We start from the raw sequence: 16,666 nt of genomic DNA on the forward strand, positions 1-16,666 counted from the left end.
AAGATTTAATTTTTTTACTAACATCTTATTCTCACATCATCTTTATTTATAATAATTCTAGTTTTCTAATTTCTAATCATTCTAAAAATTATTTCTAAAAATACCTTGTGTTTCTTTTCTCCACCTCCCTTAGAACTAAGAATTTTTAAAGAGGAGGGAAAAAAACAATAGCCAGCAAAACTTAGAAACACACCAACCACAGACGACATATTAAGCAGTGTTCCATCCCAATTGTCCTCCACCTCTGCAATGGAACTGCAGAAGTGTGTCCTGGTGTCTCTTCCTCCAGCCCATGCACGCTCATTATAATTTCACAGCACTGAGAATGATTATCATTATTCTTCCATTTACATTTCTGGTGGTCGTTTATAGTGTTTTCTTGGCTCTGCTTCCTTCACTCTGCATCATTTCATAAAAGTCTTCCATTGAAGGCTTTTCCAGAATGAATTTGAATTCCTGAACATCAAATTAAAAAGAAAACAGATATTTGAAGGTAATAACAAACTCTTGGTGTCTTTTCAATACACAGGATTCTTTTATTTTTGATTACCTAAAAGTGTTAATTTATTTTTTACTACATCCATAGTCTTCAAATTGTCCATCTCCTTTTCAGAAGTCTTGCTAGAGAAAGCTCTGGCTTTTTTTGCTCTCCAAAAGTCAGAGAAATCCTCCTATGCCAAAAGAGATCTTGCAAAATCATTTTGATGAGATTTAGAGCAGGAATGTGGAACTGAGCAGAGAAAGGGAGAAAGATAAGAAGCACACGACGTGATAGCTTAAAATGCCAATTTTGGTGACAGTACAATCAAATAATGATAAAGGTCAGTTCTTTCTATTGAAGTAATCTCTTCTGCATGCTAATTCATGTAATGAAGATGCTTTGTTTCATATTGCACAGCTGCCATGACAACATTTGGGCCCTGAAACAGGAGATGGCAAGATTCCAAGCATCTTAGAAAAGGAAGAAAGAAGGCAGTCTAATTGACTTGCTACTGTGTATAGATATGGTGTTGTGTGTGTGTGTGTGTGTGTGTGTGTGTGTGTGTGTGTGTGTGTGTGTGTGTGTGTTTAATTTGATGACAGCTAGTATCCTAAAAAATATTTTTTTCATTCCATGCTTGGAAATCTCTGAAACCGAGGTTAGAAAACAATTTAACCCTGTAGAACCAAAGAAAATATCCTAAAAAGAAAGTATCCCAGAATTTCAGAGTTGGAAGGATTTGGGGATCCATCTAGTCCAATCTATACCTAAAAGAATTTTCCCTATGTCATACTTGAGAAGTGGTCACCCAGTTTTTTCTTGAAGTTCTTAAATTAGAGGAAATTATCCCTCTAATTGATTAGAGCACAGGACCTGGAGTCAGGAGGATTTGAGTTCTAATACAGCCTCAGACAGTGAATAGCAGTATGACCCTGAGGAAGTCACTTGACCCCTTTTGTTTGAGTTTTCTTATCTGTAAATGAACTGGAGCAGGAAATGCAAACCACTCCAGTATCTTTGCTAAAAAAACCCCAAATGGGGGCAAGGAAGAGTCAAAAACACCTAAAATGATTCAACAAAAACAATTCCTACTTTTTGAGGCAGACCATTCCACTTGCGGAGAACTCTTATTGCCAGGAAACTTTTTTCCTTAAAGCAAAAGTATATTTGCCTCCTTCCCCCTATTGCTACTAGTTCCTACCTCGGGGCCAACTAGGAAAATTTAATTCCTCTTCTCTAATGGAATCATCCCATTTCTTCAACTAATTTTCATAAGGCCTTCCTTCATCATCATGGTTACTTTCTTCTGTATTTGTTAGCTTATCATTGTAATCTTTGGCAGTGTTCCTAGGTTTCTTCTAGAAATACCATTGTGGCCTTTGTGATTCCCTGGAAGTATGTAGCAGTCATAGATTTTGACATGTCTCGAGAAGTTCTTTTTCCCACATGGGATCAGTATCTGGGATGACAGTAGAGCAGATCTGTTGTTGAATCTAGATGGCAACCAAGAGCAGCTGCTCTGCTCTTCTTCTTCCCCTTTCTGAGTGATGTACCACCTTATAATATATTTGGATCTATTTGCCATTTCTTGGAGGACACAAGGATAAAAATACTAAATGACTTGCCTGTTATCACATAGCTGGTAGCCACAGTATCTGAGGCAGGATTTGACACCAACTCTTTCTGACTTCCCATGCATGCCCTCTGCCTAATGCCATTGTATTTTTGTCCTAATTTCCCATGATTTCTGTCCATTTTTCTGAAATCTTCCTTCTCCTTCACATTGAGTCTTTCCTCTTCAATTTTGTCTTCCAAGACAGAAGAGTAGTAAGAGCTAGGCAATTGGGAGTAAGTGACTTGCCCAGGGTCACACAGCTAGGGAGTATCTGTAGTCAGATTTAAATCCAGGACCTCCTGACTCCAGGCCTGTCTCTCTGGCCACTGAACCACCTACCTGCCCTGTCACTTTGATATCTTTATGGATGAGAATTTGTGCCATAGAAATTGCCACACACTTTTATAGTCTTATTAACCCTACCATTGCCATTTACCTCCCTTCTGAATCATATTAAAATATTATTTCCACATTAATTTTATTTTTAGGAAACTCAGTAATTCTATTAAAATCCAATCCAATATCCAATAAATATTTTTTTAGAGGCCACTTTATGCTTAGGCACTGTGCTAAGGCTTTAGGGATGCAATTAATAAAAAGAAAGTCTTTTCTCTGAAGGACCTTACAGTCTAATGGGGAGAGACAACACAAAAGGAGGCAGAGATGCCCAGGTAGTGGGGCTGGCAGGACCGACACCAGGGAGTACTCAGGGGGCATCTTGTTCCATTGAGTTAAGATAGGCAGAACAGCAGATGCCAAATGGAATGATAACTTAAAGGCAATAGTGATGACATATAATTTAAGAAACAATAAACTTGAATACTGCATATATAGATTATAGTTCTGACTTCTAATCAGAAACGGGTAGGTTTTTTTTCTACCTTCCCCCTTAGAGTCCAGCTTCTACCTGGGAGGGTAGCTAGTGTCCTTCGGATGATTATTACTTCTCTTCCCCTTTGTAAGTGCCTCTGCATTGTTATGTGCCCACTGCTTAGAGCAGGTAAGTGCTTCATGGTTCTATGTTCACATCAACTTGGTCAAACCCATTTTTTCAGATAGCTCCGACGTGTCTGGAAGGACCTGAAACATCTCAAGCAGAATTATACCATGGTAACATGTTACAATACTTTTCTCTTTTGCAGAATACACAAGTGAAAAAGTTAGTATCCACCTTGCTGGAAGGGAATTATGGTGATTTATGATTAGAGTAACCAGCATGAATGCTTAATTTTTGCAAAATTTAATTTTGCAAAATAGCCTTAACTTAGCATAATGACGGAGGGCGCTTTAAATAAGTTTGGTTTGCATTGGATATGGTGTGGTGACTTGCTTCATTGGGTTATTCGGCGGGGTTTTCCCTTTTTAGAAAAAATGGAATTTGCTGTGTGCATTGTTTTTATAAGCAATAGTAATACTATTTGGGGAAGGTCATTCAAAGAAAGGGGAGTACTTAGTAGGAGGAGAGAAGCTATGCACACATGGCACTAAAGCAGTCCTCTATAAAAATGGAACTGCTCTAACCAGTCGCCTAGAGTGAAGTTGTTGAAGTCCAGGGTTCCCCGATGAGCTCTCGTCATCCACGATACCACGTCTAGCTGAAGGAGCTTCAGAAAAACATTTGGACATTAGGGAAACAGAGCTTCGCAGCTGTGTGCCAGTGGGAACTAAGAAGAATGCCTGGCTCAGAAATTGTTTTAGTGATCTATCTGTCACATTTTCAGATGCCAAAGAAATGCTCTTTCTTCTCTTATAGTGTTTATTGACTGGAGTGTCCTGTTTGCAGGATGTCATAGAATAAATCCTGGGAAGGTCCTTAGAGGTCACCTCGCCCAATCGCCCTCATTTATGGATAAAGAAACTTGGCCCCAGAGAGGTTAAGTGACTCCCCCAAAGTCATACAGGCTGGGAGTGCTCTGCACGTGTGTTCAACCAAATCCCCATCGCCTCTCTGGGGACCTGATGTGCTCACAAGGCTCAGGCCTCAACTGTAGGACTTCCTTGTGGTTCAAGTGCATTTCTGAAAGTGTGGAACACTGAGAAACTCAAAATAATTTCTAGCACATGAATTCAGGATGATTCTTTTGTCAAAATTACTCAATGCCCATAACTGAGAAGCAAAGCTGAGGGTTGTTCTTAGAGCCTTTCTGCACTAAGCAAAGTATGAACATTTTATCCCTTCTCTGTTGCCATCTACATACAGGGCATCGAGCCTTCGCTCTAACTCCTTGACTTATATTTAAATGTGCCATGGAGAGCTAAACTGTTTAACAATGGAAATATATGACTTTAAAATATCCCTTATCTTGCCACTTTGCAGGTTATATGCCAGGTGGCCACTGCCTTTTCTACCCCCCAGTTTTTTAGCTCTGACTAGAAAAGAAAAGAATTTCAGAGTGGGAAGGAAAACATTTTCCATCACTGCAATCAGTTAGGTGACTCATGGATTGAGGGCCAAGTCTAGAGATGGGAGGTCCTGGGTTCAAATCTAGCTTCAAACACTTCTTGGATCTGTGACCCTGGGCAAGGTGCTTAAGTCCTTTGCCTAGCTCCAGTTTCTTCTTCTGGATGTGTTCCATCTTGCCAGTGTCCTTCCCAGAACGGGCCACAAAATTCAAGGTATGGTGGCTAATGAAGTTTTCTCATGTCACGGCACTAAACCCAGCAGGTATGATTTAAGTTCAGACTTTCTAACAATTGATAATAGGTTCCTCATTGCACAAAACCTTCCAGCAAAGACTGTTACCACGTGTCACGGATAGTGTAGCAGAGGATAGGGAGTTGTCTGAGATAAGCCAGGAAAGGTAGATAGGCCAATAAACAGTTATGAAGGAGCGTTAATGGCAAACATAGTTAGAGGAGTTTTGAGCAGAGGAGAGATGTAAGACAATAAGTGGAGATATTCGATGTAGTGAATTAATGCTTATCCACAGAATTAACAAAGTCATTGAGTCTGAATTTCCCACATTTGTAAATTCCTAATTTCATAGAGTTTAACAGGAGATCATAGGAAGACTTAATATTATGCTTCTTTTTACATTAAGGAAAACAGATAAGGGGGCAATTGGGTGGCTCAGTGGATTGAGAGCCAAGTCTAGATATGGGAGGTCCTGGGTTCAAATCTAGCCTGAGATATTTCCTGGCTTTGTAACCCTGGATAAGTTTCTTAACACCCATTGCCTAGCCCTTACAGACCTTCTATCTTAAAACCAATACACAGTATTCATTCTAAGATGTAAAGTAAGGATTTAAAAAAAAAAAAAAGACAGATAAATCATTCTGTAAACACTTGTTAAGAACCTACTATGTGTCAGACACTGAGCTAAGCCCTGCGCAGGGTGGGGTTGGGGGTGGGGGGAGAGGAGGTGTTACAAAGGAAAAAGTAGAAATGCAGAAATTCAGTTGATGGGAGAGACAACACAGAGACAAAACACATAAGATTGGTACAGAATGTGAGTTGTCTTAGAGGAAAGACCCTGAAATTAAGGTGGGGGCTGTAAAATGCTTCTTGCAAATGGTAGTGCTTGAGTTGAGGCCTAAAGGAAGCTAGGGAAACTGAGTCAGAGTTGAAGAGAAGGGTTACAGGAATAAGAGATGGTGAAAATCCTTAGAATTGAAGATGAAGTGTAATGTTCAAGGAGGAACAAGGAAGCAAACAACAGTCACTGGATTTCAGATTATATGGAGGAAATTAAGTTATAGAAAGGCTAGAAATAGAAAGGTAGGAAGAGATCTGGTTTTGAAGTGTTTTAGAAGTCAAACAGAGGAGTTTATATTTGATCCTGGAGGAATAGGGAGCCACTGAAATTCAATGAATTGGTGATATGATCAAACCTATATTTTAGGAAGATTAATTTGAAATTCAATAGAGTGGAAGGTAGAGTTATTCTTTCCCCCAAGTCAAATCAGCATTTCTAATTCTTTCAACAAAAAAAATCCTCCTGATTCTTTTTATAAAAATATTCTTCCAAAACATATATATCAAACTAGATCCAATTATCCTGACCTCAACTTGAAAACATATGGAGATTTCAGTGTTTATTGATGAATTCAGAAGTGATTAAATAACAGTTCTGAAGGCCTCCTTTTGTCCTTGCATGCAGTTCTACCCAGTGGCAGAGGAATTCTGCCAGTGTTCAGCAGAGTATTTTTGTTGTGACAAGAAAATAAAAAATCATGTTGTGAGAGGCACTTAGAGTAATTGTCCTAGTTGGATTGCATCTTTTGTGGTTTGCACCCTGACTGCTAATATGTGTGTGTTTGGAATTGTTGTGAGGCATGATGTGCATGGAATATTTTTAGTAAGATTAGATATTTTGTAATGTCAAAGATTAATTTATCCTTTTAAATTCACATTTGTTTGCTTTCCATGATCCTGAGAATGTCCTTGTCTTCTCTCCCCTTTCACACTTTTTTGTGTATTTGTGTATTATCCTTTCTCCAGTAACCCAGGCACAGTGTAAGTACTTGATTAATGGTGGTGTTCCTCTTTGCATCATAAGCTTTTACCAACTTCCTTTCAACTCACAAAAAAACTTGATTGAATAGTGATTTTTGGTTATATAATTGTTTAAGTATGGAATAGTAAAAAAATATCATTTTAGTCTTAGAATTTATCTGATATAAATTGGTGGATTTATTTATAAAATCAGTATTTCTACTGTGGAAAAACTGAATAAGCAAAGAGATGCACATAGGGACAGCAGCATTTAGACAGTTTGGGCTTATGAAGGCCCAAACTGTTGTTTTAAGATAATTATCCTTGAATAAACATGTTAATTTTGAAAACCTGCTAATTTTTCATAGTTCATAGTAAGGTATCTGGGTTCTTCCATTCTGTTCTGGTGATGTATTCATTTGCTATTATGTGGATTATTTGTATAACATTAGTTAAAAGATACTTATGAAAAAAAAGGTACTTATGAATATAAGCTGGATCAGTCCTTGCCAGTTATACATCTATAACATTCTGAATGTTAGTTATTGATAATCTTCTCTGAATTTGAGGTAGTTTCTTAAAATTAAATTTTATTTTTCAGTTACATATAGAAACCATTGTTGACAATTGTTTTCTGATCCAGATTCTCTCCCCACCCCCTACCCCTTTCCTCAAAGGTAAATAGTTCTAGCAGTGCTTTATGAAGTAGTTTTTTAATTGATTCATAGAATCTTAATCCTAAGGGGAAAATCACATTTTTAGAATTAGAAGGAATGGAATGAGGGTTTATTGAGTACCTACTATTTGCCAGGCAATGTATGATGCACTTTACAAATATTATCTCAATTGATCCTTAGAACCCTGGAAGGGAGGTGCTCTTATTTTCCCCATTTTACAGATGAGGAAATTGTGGCAAACAGAAAAGTTAGTTAAGCCTGTGAGGCTAGATTTGAATTCAAATCTTTCCAACTCCAGGCCAAGCACAGTGTCCACTGTGCCACCTACCTGCCCCAGGAAGGAACTTTAGGAGACATCTAGTCCAACCTATACCTGCAAAGGGATCCCCACTCCCACATGCCTGAAGCATCATCCAGGCTTAGCTTTCAGCCCTCTGCTGAAGGAGAGTTTACTACCTCCTGAAGCAGAGAGTTCTTTGTACAATTCCTTTTGTTAGAGAATTTTTTCTGACATCAAGCTGAAATTTTTCTTAGTAATTTCTACCCTTGCTCTCTATATTCAAACAGAACAAGCATCATCTCTTTTGCACACGAGCTCTTCATATATTTGAAGACAGTTATGAACCTCTGAACCTCATTTTACTCAGGCTAAATTTCCATAGTTTCTTCAATCTTCCATCATATGACTTAGGAATTTAGGACCCTTCACCTTCCTTTTTACCTTTTTCTCTAAGTTTGATATCTTATCAATATTCTTCCTAAATTGTTACTTCCAGAACAGAACATCCCACTACTCTCAGTATGATTTAGCCAAAATAGAAAGGCTATAGCAAGACTATTCTACTCATTTCAGGAAATACCTCTCCTCATCCCCTTTTTTTAAACCCTTATCTTCGAGTCAGTACTGTGGATTGGTTCCAAGAGAAGGGCAGAAAGGACTAGGTAATGGTGGTGAAGTGACTTATCCAGGGTCACATCTATGAAGTGTCTGAGGCCAGATTTGAACCTAGGACCTTCCATCTCTAGGTCTGGTCTTAATCCACTGATATACCTAGCTGCTCTGAAAAATACCTCTATTAATAAAATCCTAAATCACATTAGTTCTCTGGGCTGCTAATTCATAATGAACTCATAATCTTTTAGGACCCTCTAGATTTTTTGCAGCAAATTGTTGTCTTAATCATTTCTCCCCACACTGTGTACTTGTGAAGTTGATTTTTTGAAACCAAGTATAAGATTTTTACCTTTATTCCTGCTAAATTTCTTATTAGTCAGGTAGGAACTCTAGGCTGTCGATCTTCCCAATTATTGGTTTTCTAGTATATAAGGTAGCTCCCTCAGCTTTGTGTCCCCTTTAAATGTTATAGTGTGCTATCTGTGCCTTTATACAGGTTTCTAATAAAAGTATGAAACAGCTGAGGACAGAGCACAGAACCCTGAGATTCTTTGCTTGAGACAGAATTCTGGGAAAGATGATCAAAAACACTCTTTTGAGTCCAGCCATTTGTCCCTTTCAAGTTCTATTATCATCTAGTTCATATCATATTCCATTCATAAAAATGAGATAGTTTATCAAATGCTTTATGAAATTGAGGACAAATATAGCTATAGAAATTCTTCCTCACCTTCTTCTCCTTTCCTTTATCTCTCCCTCCCATTCTTCTCTAACCCTCTGATCTTCCATTCTTCCTTTTTCTCCTTATCCCTTCCATTCTCTCCTTCTATTCCATCTCCCTTTCTCCTTCCTTTTGCCTCTCTCCCTCTTTTTATTTCCTCCATATCTAATATCTTAAAGCATTTATTTGTTTCCAGTATTTGTTAATAGCCATATAAGTATCAAATGATATTAGCGTATAATTTGCTAACCCACAATAAGAAAGAAATGTATTTTATCTAGTACTATTAGTTCGTTGCATCTCTCTCAATTTATAATCAATTGATAATCTCAGTTATGTCAATTCAAAAGAAATTACCAATAATTTGAACTTATTTAAAGTTGATTTTATTAAACAATCCTATGACATGTAGATAATGTTTTACTAACAGTGCAGTATGGCGACCAAGAATTTGGTCCCCACTTTTATTTTGCAACACCTTCCCTGATTCAATATATTTCTTATATTATTATATTAATCTAACTTCTCCTGCATCCTATGTTCTGTGTTCTCTTTTTCTCTATTGACTAGATGCTCATAACAGGGGAAAAAGTAATATGCTCATATACAAATAGTCACTCATCTCTCCAACATTTCTCAAAGAGTTTACTTGACTTACAGAAGGTTATATATGTTAAAAGTGAGATTTGAACCCAAGTCTTCTGACTACAAAGGTCAAACACCATTTACTACCAATTGTGACCTTGGGCAATAAGGAATTTTGATATTTATTTTATGCAGCATGCATAGTTAAATAGTTGAAAGTTACAACCAAAGAATAGCTTTGACAAAAGGAAAAAAATTCAGAGGGCAGGTAGGTGGCTCAGGCTTAGAGATGGTAGGTCCTGGGTTCAAATCTAGCCTCAGACACTTCTTAGCTGTGTGACCCTGGAGAAGCTGCTTAATGCCCATTGCTTAACCCTTACAGACCTTCTTATTTGGGAGGCCATATTTTCTATATATTTTTTTTTGATCAAAACAATATTGTAAGAGATGGAATACAGAAATTTGCAAAAACATGTAACACAATCTCACTCTTTTTATTAGCTTTAAAAAAATCATCATTTTTCATAAGAATGTTAACATGTAAGAGATTTATTATTTTTAAATGAACAAATAAGGATTTTAAAATGTTATATCAGTTTCCATTTCTGACATCATAAATATTGAAAGATGTAATGCTCTTTGGCATCCTTAATTATTAAATATATAAAGAAATCCTGAGACTAAAATGTTTGAGAACCACTATCTTATATGAATGACATCACAGGTCTGATTCCCCCAACTGAACAGGGATAGACAGTGATTTACTATTGTAAGGACCAATTAATGCATAATTTTTGTGCCCCACTATTATTATGATATATTATTATAAAGCTACATTATGAATGTATGATTCATTTTAATGAAAATGTAAATTATTTCATTTATATTTTATTTTTATTCTTATCTATTTCTTGAATATTGTTTCCCTCTTCCTTTGTTTTCTTATCATCTTTTCTCTTTTTTCCTTTATGTTGGAAATCTCTCTCCTCTTGCTTTTACTATGTCAATTAAAAGGACAACTCCACCTAAACGGTAACTGTTTAGAATCTGTGTACGTATTTTAAGCTACCAAACCCTTGTACCTTCTTGATCTTTGAAATTTCGGGACCTGATTTTTCATCTCTTTTTCCTCCTCTTGAATAGACCACCAAGAAAGCATATCGTGGAACGTAATACAGAGTTTTACCACATACCAACTCATAGCGATGCAAGTAAAAAACGACTGATTGAGGATACTGAAGACTGGCATCCACGGACAGGAACCACACAGTCCCGTTCTTTCCGAATCTTGGCTCAGATCACTGGCACCGAACACTGTAAGTTGCCATTTTCTTAAAAGAATAGACTGAGGCAGGGTATAGCCTTGCTGGAAGGAGATATTTATAAAGAAAGCCAAGTGGTGAAGTTAATAGAATTCTGGACTTGAGTTAAATTCCTGTGACTGATATTCACTAGATTTGTGACCCTAGGCAAGTCACTTAATTCTTTGAGCTAAAGTTTCTTCTTCTGTAAAGGAAAAGTGCTTTGCAAACCTTAGAACACTAAAGATGGGGCAGCTAAGCGGCTCAGTAGAGAAAGAGAAAGAGCCAGGTCTGGAGATAAGAGGTCCTGGGTTCAAATCTGGTCTCAGACACTTCTGAGCAGTGTGTCCATGGGCAAATCAGTTGACTATCCCTTACTGCTCTACCGCCTTAGAACCAATACTTAGTAAGTATTTTAAGTAAGTAAGTAAGTAAGGTTTTTAAAAAAATGCTATGTAAGCTATTATATAAAATATATTATTATTATATTAAAAAGCTATATGAGTTATTACAAGAGAGAATGATATATGATGATGCTAAAAAAATTAGAAATATTTCCTGCAGCAATTTACTTTGAATTATTTTTAGCACTTGATCTGTTGAATTACAATGGCAATAAATGGTGACATTTGGAAACATTTACTTGGAGTCATTTCTACAGTACAGAATTTTAAGTGGCTTTGCCAAACTTGAATGCTTACTAATAAAAAGCAGAGTTAGTTGCATTTAAAAAATATTAACAAATAATGTAAAATATTGTTTATTTTTATTTCAGTAAAAGAATCAGACACTGATAATACAAAGAAGACAAAGTAAGTTCATTTAAAATTGGATGCTTTCTCCTTCTGTATGCTCTGTTTGTTTTCTAAATTGGAACGAGTAATGTGGCACTTTGGTCTATGCCTTATTGCAAGTCAAAAGCTCCATTCTGGGCATTTCATATCACGCTGGAAATAGTTCTTGAGATTGTTTCAGTTAGCATGTACATTATGGGTGTTTTTGCTAAGGTTCATTTTCCTTAATCCCAAACTCGTTTGTGTGGTGTGTGCAGTTGTGAGACTTCCTTTAACAGCTGGCTGAGAATGATTTTTGCCACTTTGTGGACACTTTATTTTAGGCACAGAGGTGGACACTGGCCACTTAGATCCCACTTGAATCTCAAATAAATATTTAATTCCACTTGAATCTCAAATAAATATTTAATTCCTGAAGTATATTGCTGTTCATAGTATCAGCATGGACTATAAGGAAACTGGAAGAACGATGCTATGCAAGGTTGCCATTGTGCAATGCATGCTTTCTGCATGTTTCATTTGATATCTGTTGAGTTGAAAGATCAGAATCTCCTTCCCTTTCTGTTTCTTATGATTTTCCTATCGCCTTTTTTTTTCCACAGGGAAAAGGTACCCCTTCACATCTTTAGTCCCAAATACACAAAGTTACGTGACTGGCACCATGAAGTTTCAGCACGTGCTCTTAATGTACAGTGATTTACCAAAGTTGTTCCCCACCAAAACAACAACAACAGCAACAACAACAATAGCTTCAAAATACTTTCACTTTTTTCTGTTTTTTTTTCTCTCAAATGCTTTGCAAAACCTGTAATTACTTTGCTATATTAAGATCAACTCTATCTTTTCTACACTTTTCTAACAGCTTTCTATTGGTGTATAAAGAGTAAGAGGAACATGGTTTGTGCTTAATCAGTAATGAACAAATGTTCACTGTAAAGACAGTGATCTGAAGGGCTCAGTGTTTCTCTGGGCATTTGTATATCCATCATTATTATTATCATCATCAAGACTGTGTCCCATCAAGAAGGGTTCCTTTTGTTGTTGAGCTCGACTATTTGTAGGTTGTTAAAAAAGCAGAGGGTGATGAACAAATGAGCATTCTTGTCAATTTGCATGTGGCACAACTTCTCAGAATCATCCTTAACGTTCGGTAGAAACTCAGCAAGGATATTCAGAATGAATCATAAATGAATAGAAATGAGTGGAGAGATAGGAAACAAGCTTTCCCTGGAGAACACACATCTGTCCACACTGCAGCAGAGTAAACATTTCAGAGCTTCTTGATGCCTTTTTTTTAAAAGGGTAGTACTGGAAGTTTGGTGATGGAATGGGATGACCCCTAGAGTTGGACAAGGAAAATAGAATGGATGGATTGCCACGTAAAGGAGATAGCCCAGGATGCTGTTGGACTTAACCTTTACTTTAGCAACTGTCATGAGACAATGCAGCCTTTTAAAAAATTTTCTTTAGATAAAAATTTAACTTTCTACCAACAGGATTTTTTATTTTACTCATTGAGTCTATAGCACAGACCTGCTCTAGCATTTCAGTAAGTTTCTAAATCTCTGAAATTAGAATCTGGAAAAGATTGTATATTTATCTGTGTATGTATATTTATGCATGTGTGTCTCTGTATACACATACATACATCTATGTACACACGTAAATGAATATATTATACTCTTCTATTACCATACATCATATATTATATTAATGTGTCATAAATTTAAGAAAGATTTGAACGTAACAAACATCATGATATCTTTGTAGTGATATTTATTACCCATGATTGGCTATTTGTAGGAAGCAATTTTCAGAGTATTTACAGATGCTATTTAGCTTATGATACTACTTATTTTCTTGTAATATAATGTATTATAATAGATTTAAATTCAGTAACGTGCTTTTTGAAGTTTGAAAAGTGTTCAAAAATAAAGTTGCTTTTAACTTAGATTTCTTCTTGTTCTATTTCTTTAAGGACTTTCACTAATGCTTTTGAATTTATCAGTCTTAATAGGATGTCATTTTAATAAAACAGACATGAGACACAAATCTCTAATAAAAGATATAATCAGAGCCATCTACATTTTAGGAAAAATAAAAGGAGTGATATAAATAAAACAGTAACAGCTTATTTGCCCTGTGTCCTTAGGCCATTTTATGGCCTTATCTGTACTTTTTAGAAATTTTGGTTGCTATTATTTTTATGTAATTGTAGTCAAAGTCTAAGCCGGCTTTCTTTGCTTTGCATCGTTTTATAAGACTTTTCAGTTTTCTTTATAGTCTTCTGTATTACTTTTTATGCAAAAAAATTTTTAATATGCTCTATATTACTGCTCATATATATTAGGTTCCTAGTGTTGGTTTTTTTAAACTAAAACAAATAATGCAATGATGACTGTTTCTATACAGCAGAATCCTGTATTGTGGCAACATCTCTAGGATGTTTTCCAGTACTATTATCCCAGCCCTTCTACTTTCTTCCTGTGTGACTCTGGAGAACTCCCTTAATGGCTTTGGTCTACAGTTTGGTTTTTTTTTTGTGTTGTTTTTTTTTTTTTGTACATTTGTAAAATGTTGGCCTAGATGCTTGCTGTACAAGGTCCTTGACAGCTCTATTTCCTATGATCCTACAGGTCAGAGAATATATTTTGTATTATAATTTTGTATTGTAAGATTATTTTCCTCCCCAAAAAATCTCATTACTTTTTTCAGAAGTTGTTGTATATTAAAACTTTGCTGGCAAGTTATGAACAGCAGCCTCCAAACAGAAAACTTCTTGGTACAAAACAGGTGAACAACCGGCTTACTACACATAGGTTGTCTTGTGTGTTGCCTAGGATGCTATGTGTGTGTCTGATACATAGCCTACTGCTAGTGCTTAAATGCTGTTTCTTCTTTGTGCTACCCTGTAACTTTCAAAGGCTATTTTTAAAGGCAACAGATGTGTCTATTCTTCTTGTTGTAGTAAACAAATGTTTACAGAAATATTTTTCCCCAATGCTTTAGTTATTTAAAATCTTAGAGATGTTAAACTCACATCTAGTTCAAATTTGTATGCATTTGTCTTAATTTTATGTTTAAGGCATCTTGCCAGGCATAGAGTATAATACATAAAGACAAAATACAAGTGTCTACACCCTCAGGAACCTTACATTCTCCTGGGTAATGGGAAGAATTAGTAAGTAAATAGCTAAGGATATACGTAGTTATTTGAGAAGAGAATGAGCAATGACAAGTAAGGGGCATCAGAAAAGGCTTGCCCTGTTGTAAATGAAAATACCCAAAGGAAAAACTGGACAATTTGGGAAACTGTTGAATAAAAATCATCTTAATATTTATACTCCCTGCTTTTCACTTCAATGTAGCAGGTTGTACATGAAATGAAATTTGAAGGAATCCTCTAAGAGGAAGAGGACAGAGAGCATTTCATGCCATTGAAATCACTTGGGCAAAAGCATAGAGGCTTGAGATGAAGTGCTAAATATTGGAAATGACTAGTGGACCAATACCCCTGGAACATCAAGTACATGAAGGGGAGTAATAATAAATAAGCCTTGTCATGTAGGCTGGAGAGAGGTCATAACAGGTATCGAATGCCGTGTTGAGGAGTTGTATGATTTCTTTATCATCAGGGCAGGAGGGAGCCAGTGAAATTTCTTGATCAAGGGTCAGACTTATTCTTTAGAAAGATTATTTTGGCATCTGAATGGAGGATGAATTGGAGAAAGGAGAAGCTGAGGGATTGAAATCAAATAAGAAGACTTTTGTTCTAATCTAGAACTATGAACTCAAATGGACCATATTATGAGTAGACAGGAGACATGTGAGAGGCTAGTTGACAAGACTTTGCAAACAATTATGGGAGTTGAGGGAAAGAGAAGAATCAGTGCTTCAGACCTAAGCCATTCAGAATGTGGGTGGTGCCTTTCAGGAGAGAGAAAGCAAATTTGGGGGGGGGGGGGTGGAGTAGGCTTTTTGGGGAAGGTGAGTTCTAGGAGGGAGATTAGGTCTAGATCTTTAGATCTGAGTCATCTGCCTGGAGTGGATAGTGAGAGTTGCTGCAGTCTCCGGGGGAGGAAAAGAAGAACTAGGCTTTCCTTAGACCAAATTCTTTTCATATTATCCGCTTTATGATTTATTTTTACCAATATAATACCTCTTCTGAGACAGCATAGGGGATAGAGCATTAGAACTAGAGTCAGGAAGGCTTGAACTCAAACACTCACTGGTTTTGTGTCTCAGTTTCATCATCTGTAAAATGACAATAACAGCATCCATCTTAAAAGCTTAATGTGAAGATCAAATGAGATTACATTTGTAAAAAATGCTTAACAAAGGAGCACTTGGATGGTTCAGTGGATTGAGAGCTAGGCCTAGAGACAGAAGGTCCTAAGTTCAAATTTGGTACTTCCTAGCTTCATGGTCCTGGACAAGTCACTTAAATCCAGTTGCCTAGCTCTTACCACTTTTCAGCCTTGGAACAAATACTTAGAATTGATTCAAAGATGGAAAGTAAGGGTTAAAAAAAATGCTTAGCATATGTATAAATGCTTATTTCTCTTCTCTTCCCACTTCCACCCTCACTTCTGTTTACTTAATTTCTATAACTTAAGTTCTTTGGAGACTATGATATTCCATGGAGTAAGAGTCATAGAATTGGCCCAAAGGCTATAAATTTGGACTAGTTGAACTCTGAGTTCCCTTCCAGCTCTAAATCTTGTTAATAGGATTTATGGGTAGGATAAATATGAATTTGCTCACTAAATCTCACATTATTAGAACACTTGAAATACATAAGAGGAAGTAGGAGATGGAGAATATTCAGCTCTATCTACAGAAGTTCTGTCGGTCAAAAACTTTGAAAGATTTAGGAAAAGTTTAGGTAAATTCATAAAGGTTTCCATCAGGTAGCTGAGGAAAAGGTGTTATTATTATGCAGTTCATGTACCTCTGAAATGTCTTGTGGTGCCACTGTCATGGAGAGACACAATTGGGCTGATTCAGGCTGGAATGTTTACGCTTTGCTAAGTCATTTCATTATAAATGTCACTTGGGCATTAGAATATGAGAGCAAATAAAAACCATATCAAGCGTGCTAAAATGTTATTGCAAACACTAACCCATACATCTTTTGGAAATAGCTTTTATGAACTGAGTTC

At 36.5% G+C, this 16,666-nt stretch overlaps 1 protein-coding gene across 4 annotated transcripts in view; it reads left to right on the plus strand.

The window, feature by feature from the left end:
• PDLIM5 (PDZ and LIM domain 5) overlaps positions 1-16,666 on the plus strand; it is a 199,574-nt gene that overhangs the window by 105,287 nt on the left and 77,621 nt on the right. The window contains exons 5-10 of one of the 4 annotated variants that reach the window (XM_044680027.1): positions 3,239-3,255; positions 6,538-6,552; positions 10,424-10,441; positions 10,553-10,725; positions 11,486-11,522; positions 12,107-13,457. In XM_044680027.1, coding sequence (XP_044535962.1) covers positions 3,239-3,255; positions 6,538-6,552; positions 10,424-10,441; positions 10,553-10,725; positions 11,486-11,522; positions 12,107-12,200 — 354 coding nt within the window. In that variant the 3' untranslated portion in view covers positions 12,201-13,457. Of the gene's footprint in view, positions 1-3,238; positions 3,256-6,537; positions 6,553-10,423; positions 10,442-10,552; positions 10,726-11,485; positions 11,523-12,106; positions 13,458-16,666 lie in introns of those variants that run through there. The other 3 variants (XM_044680025.1, XM_044680026.1, XM_044680024.1) reach the window with 3 other exon arrangements.

The sequence above is a fragment of the Gracilinanus agilis genome, chromosome 6, assembly GCF_016433145.1.
Source record: "Gracilinanus agilis isolate LMUSP501 chromosome 6, AgileGrace, whole genome shotgun sequence".
In the NCBI taxonomy this organism is placed as follows: Eukaryota; Metazoa; Chordata; class Mammalia; order Didelphimorphia; family Didelphidae; genus Gracilinanus; species Gracilinanus agilis.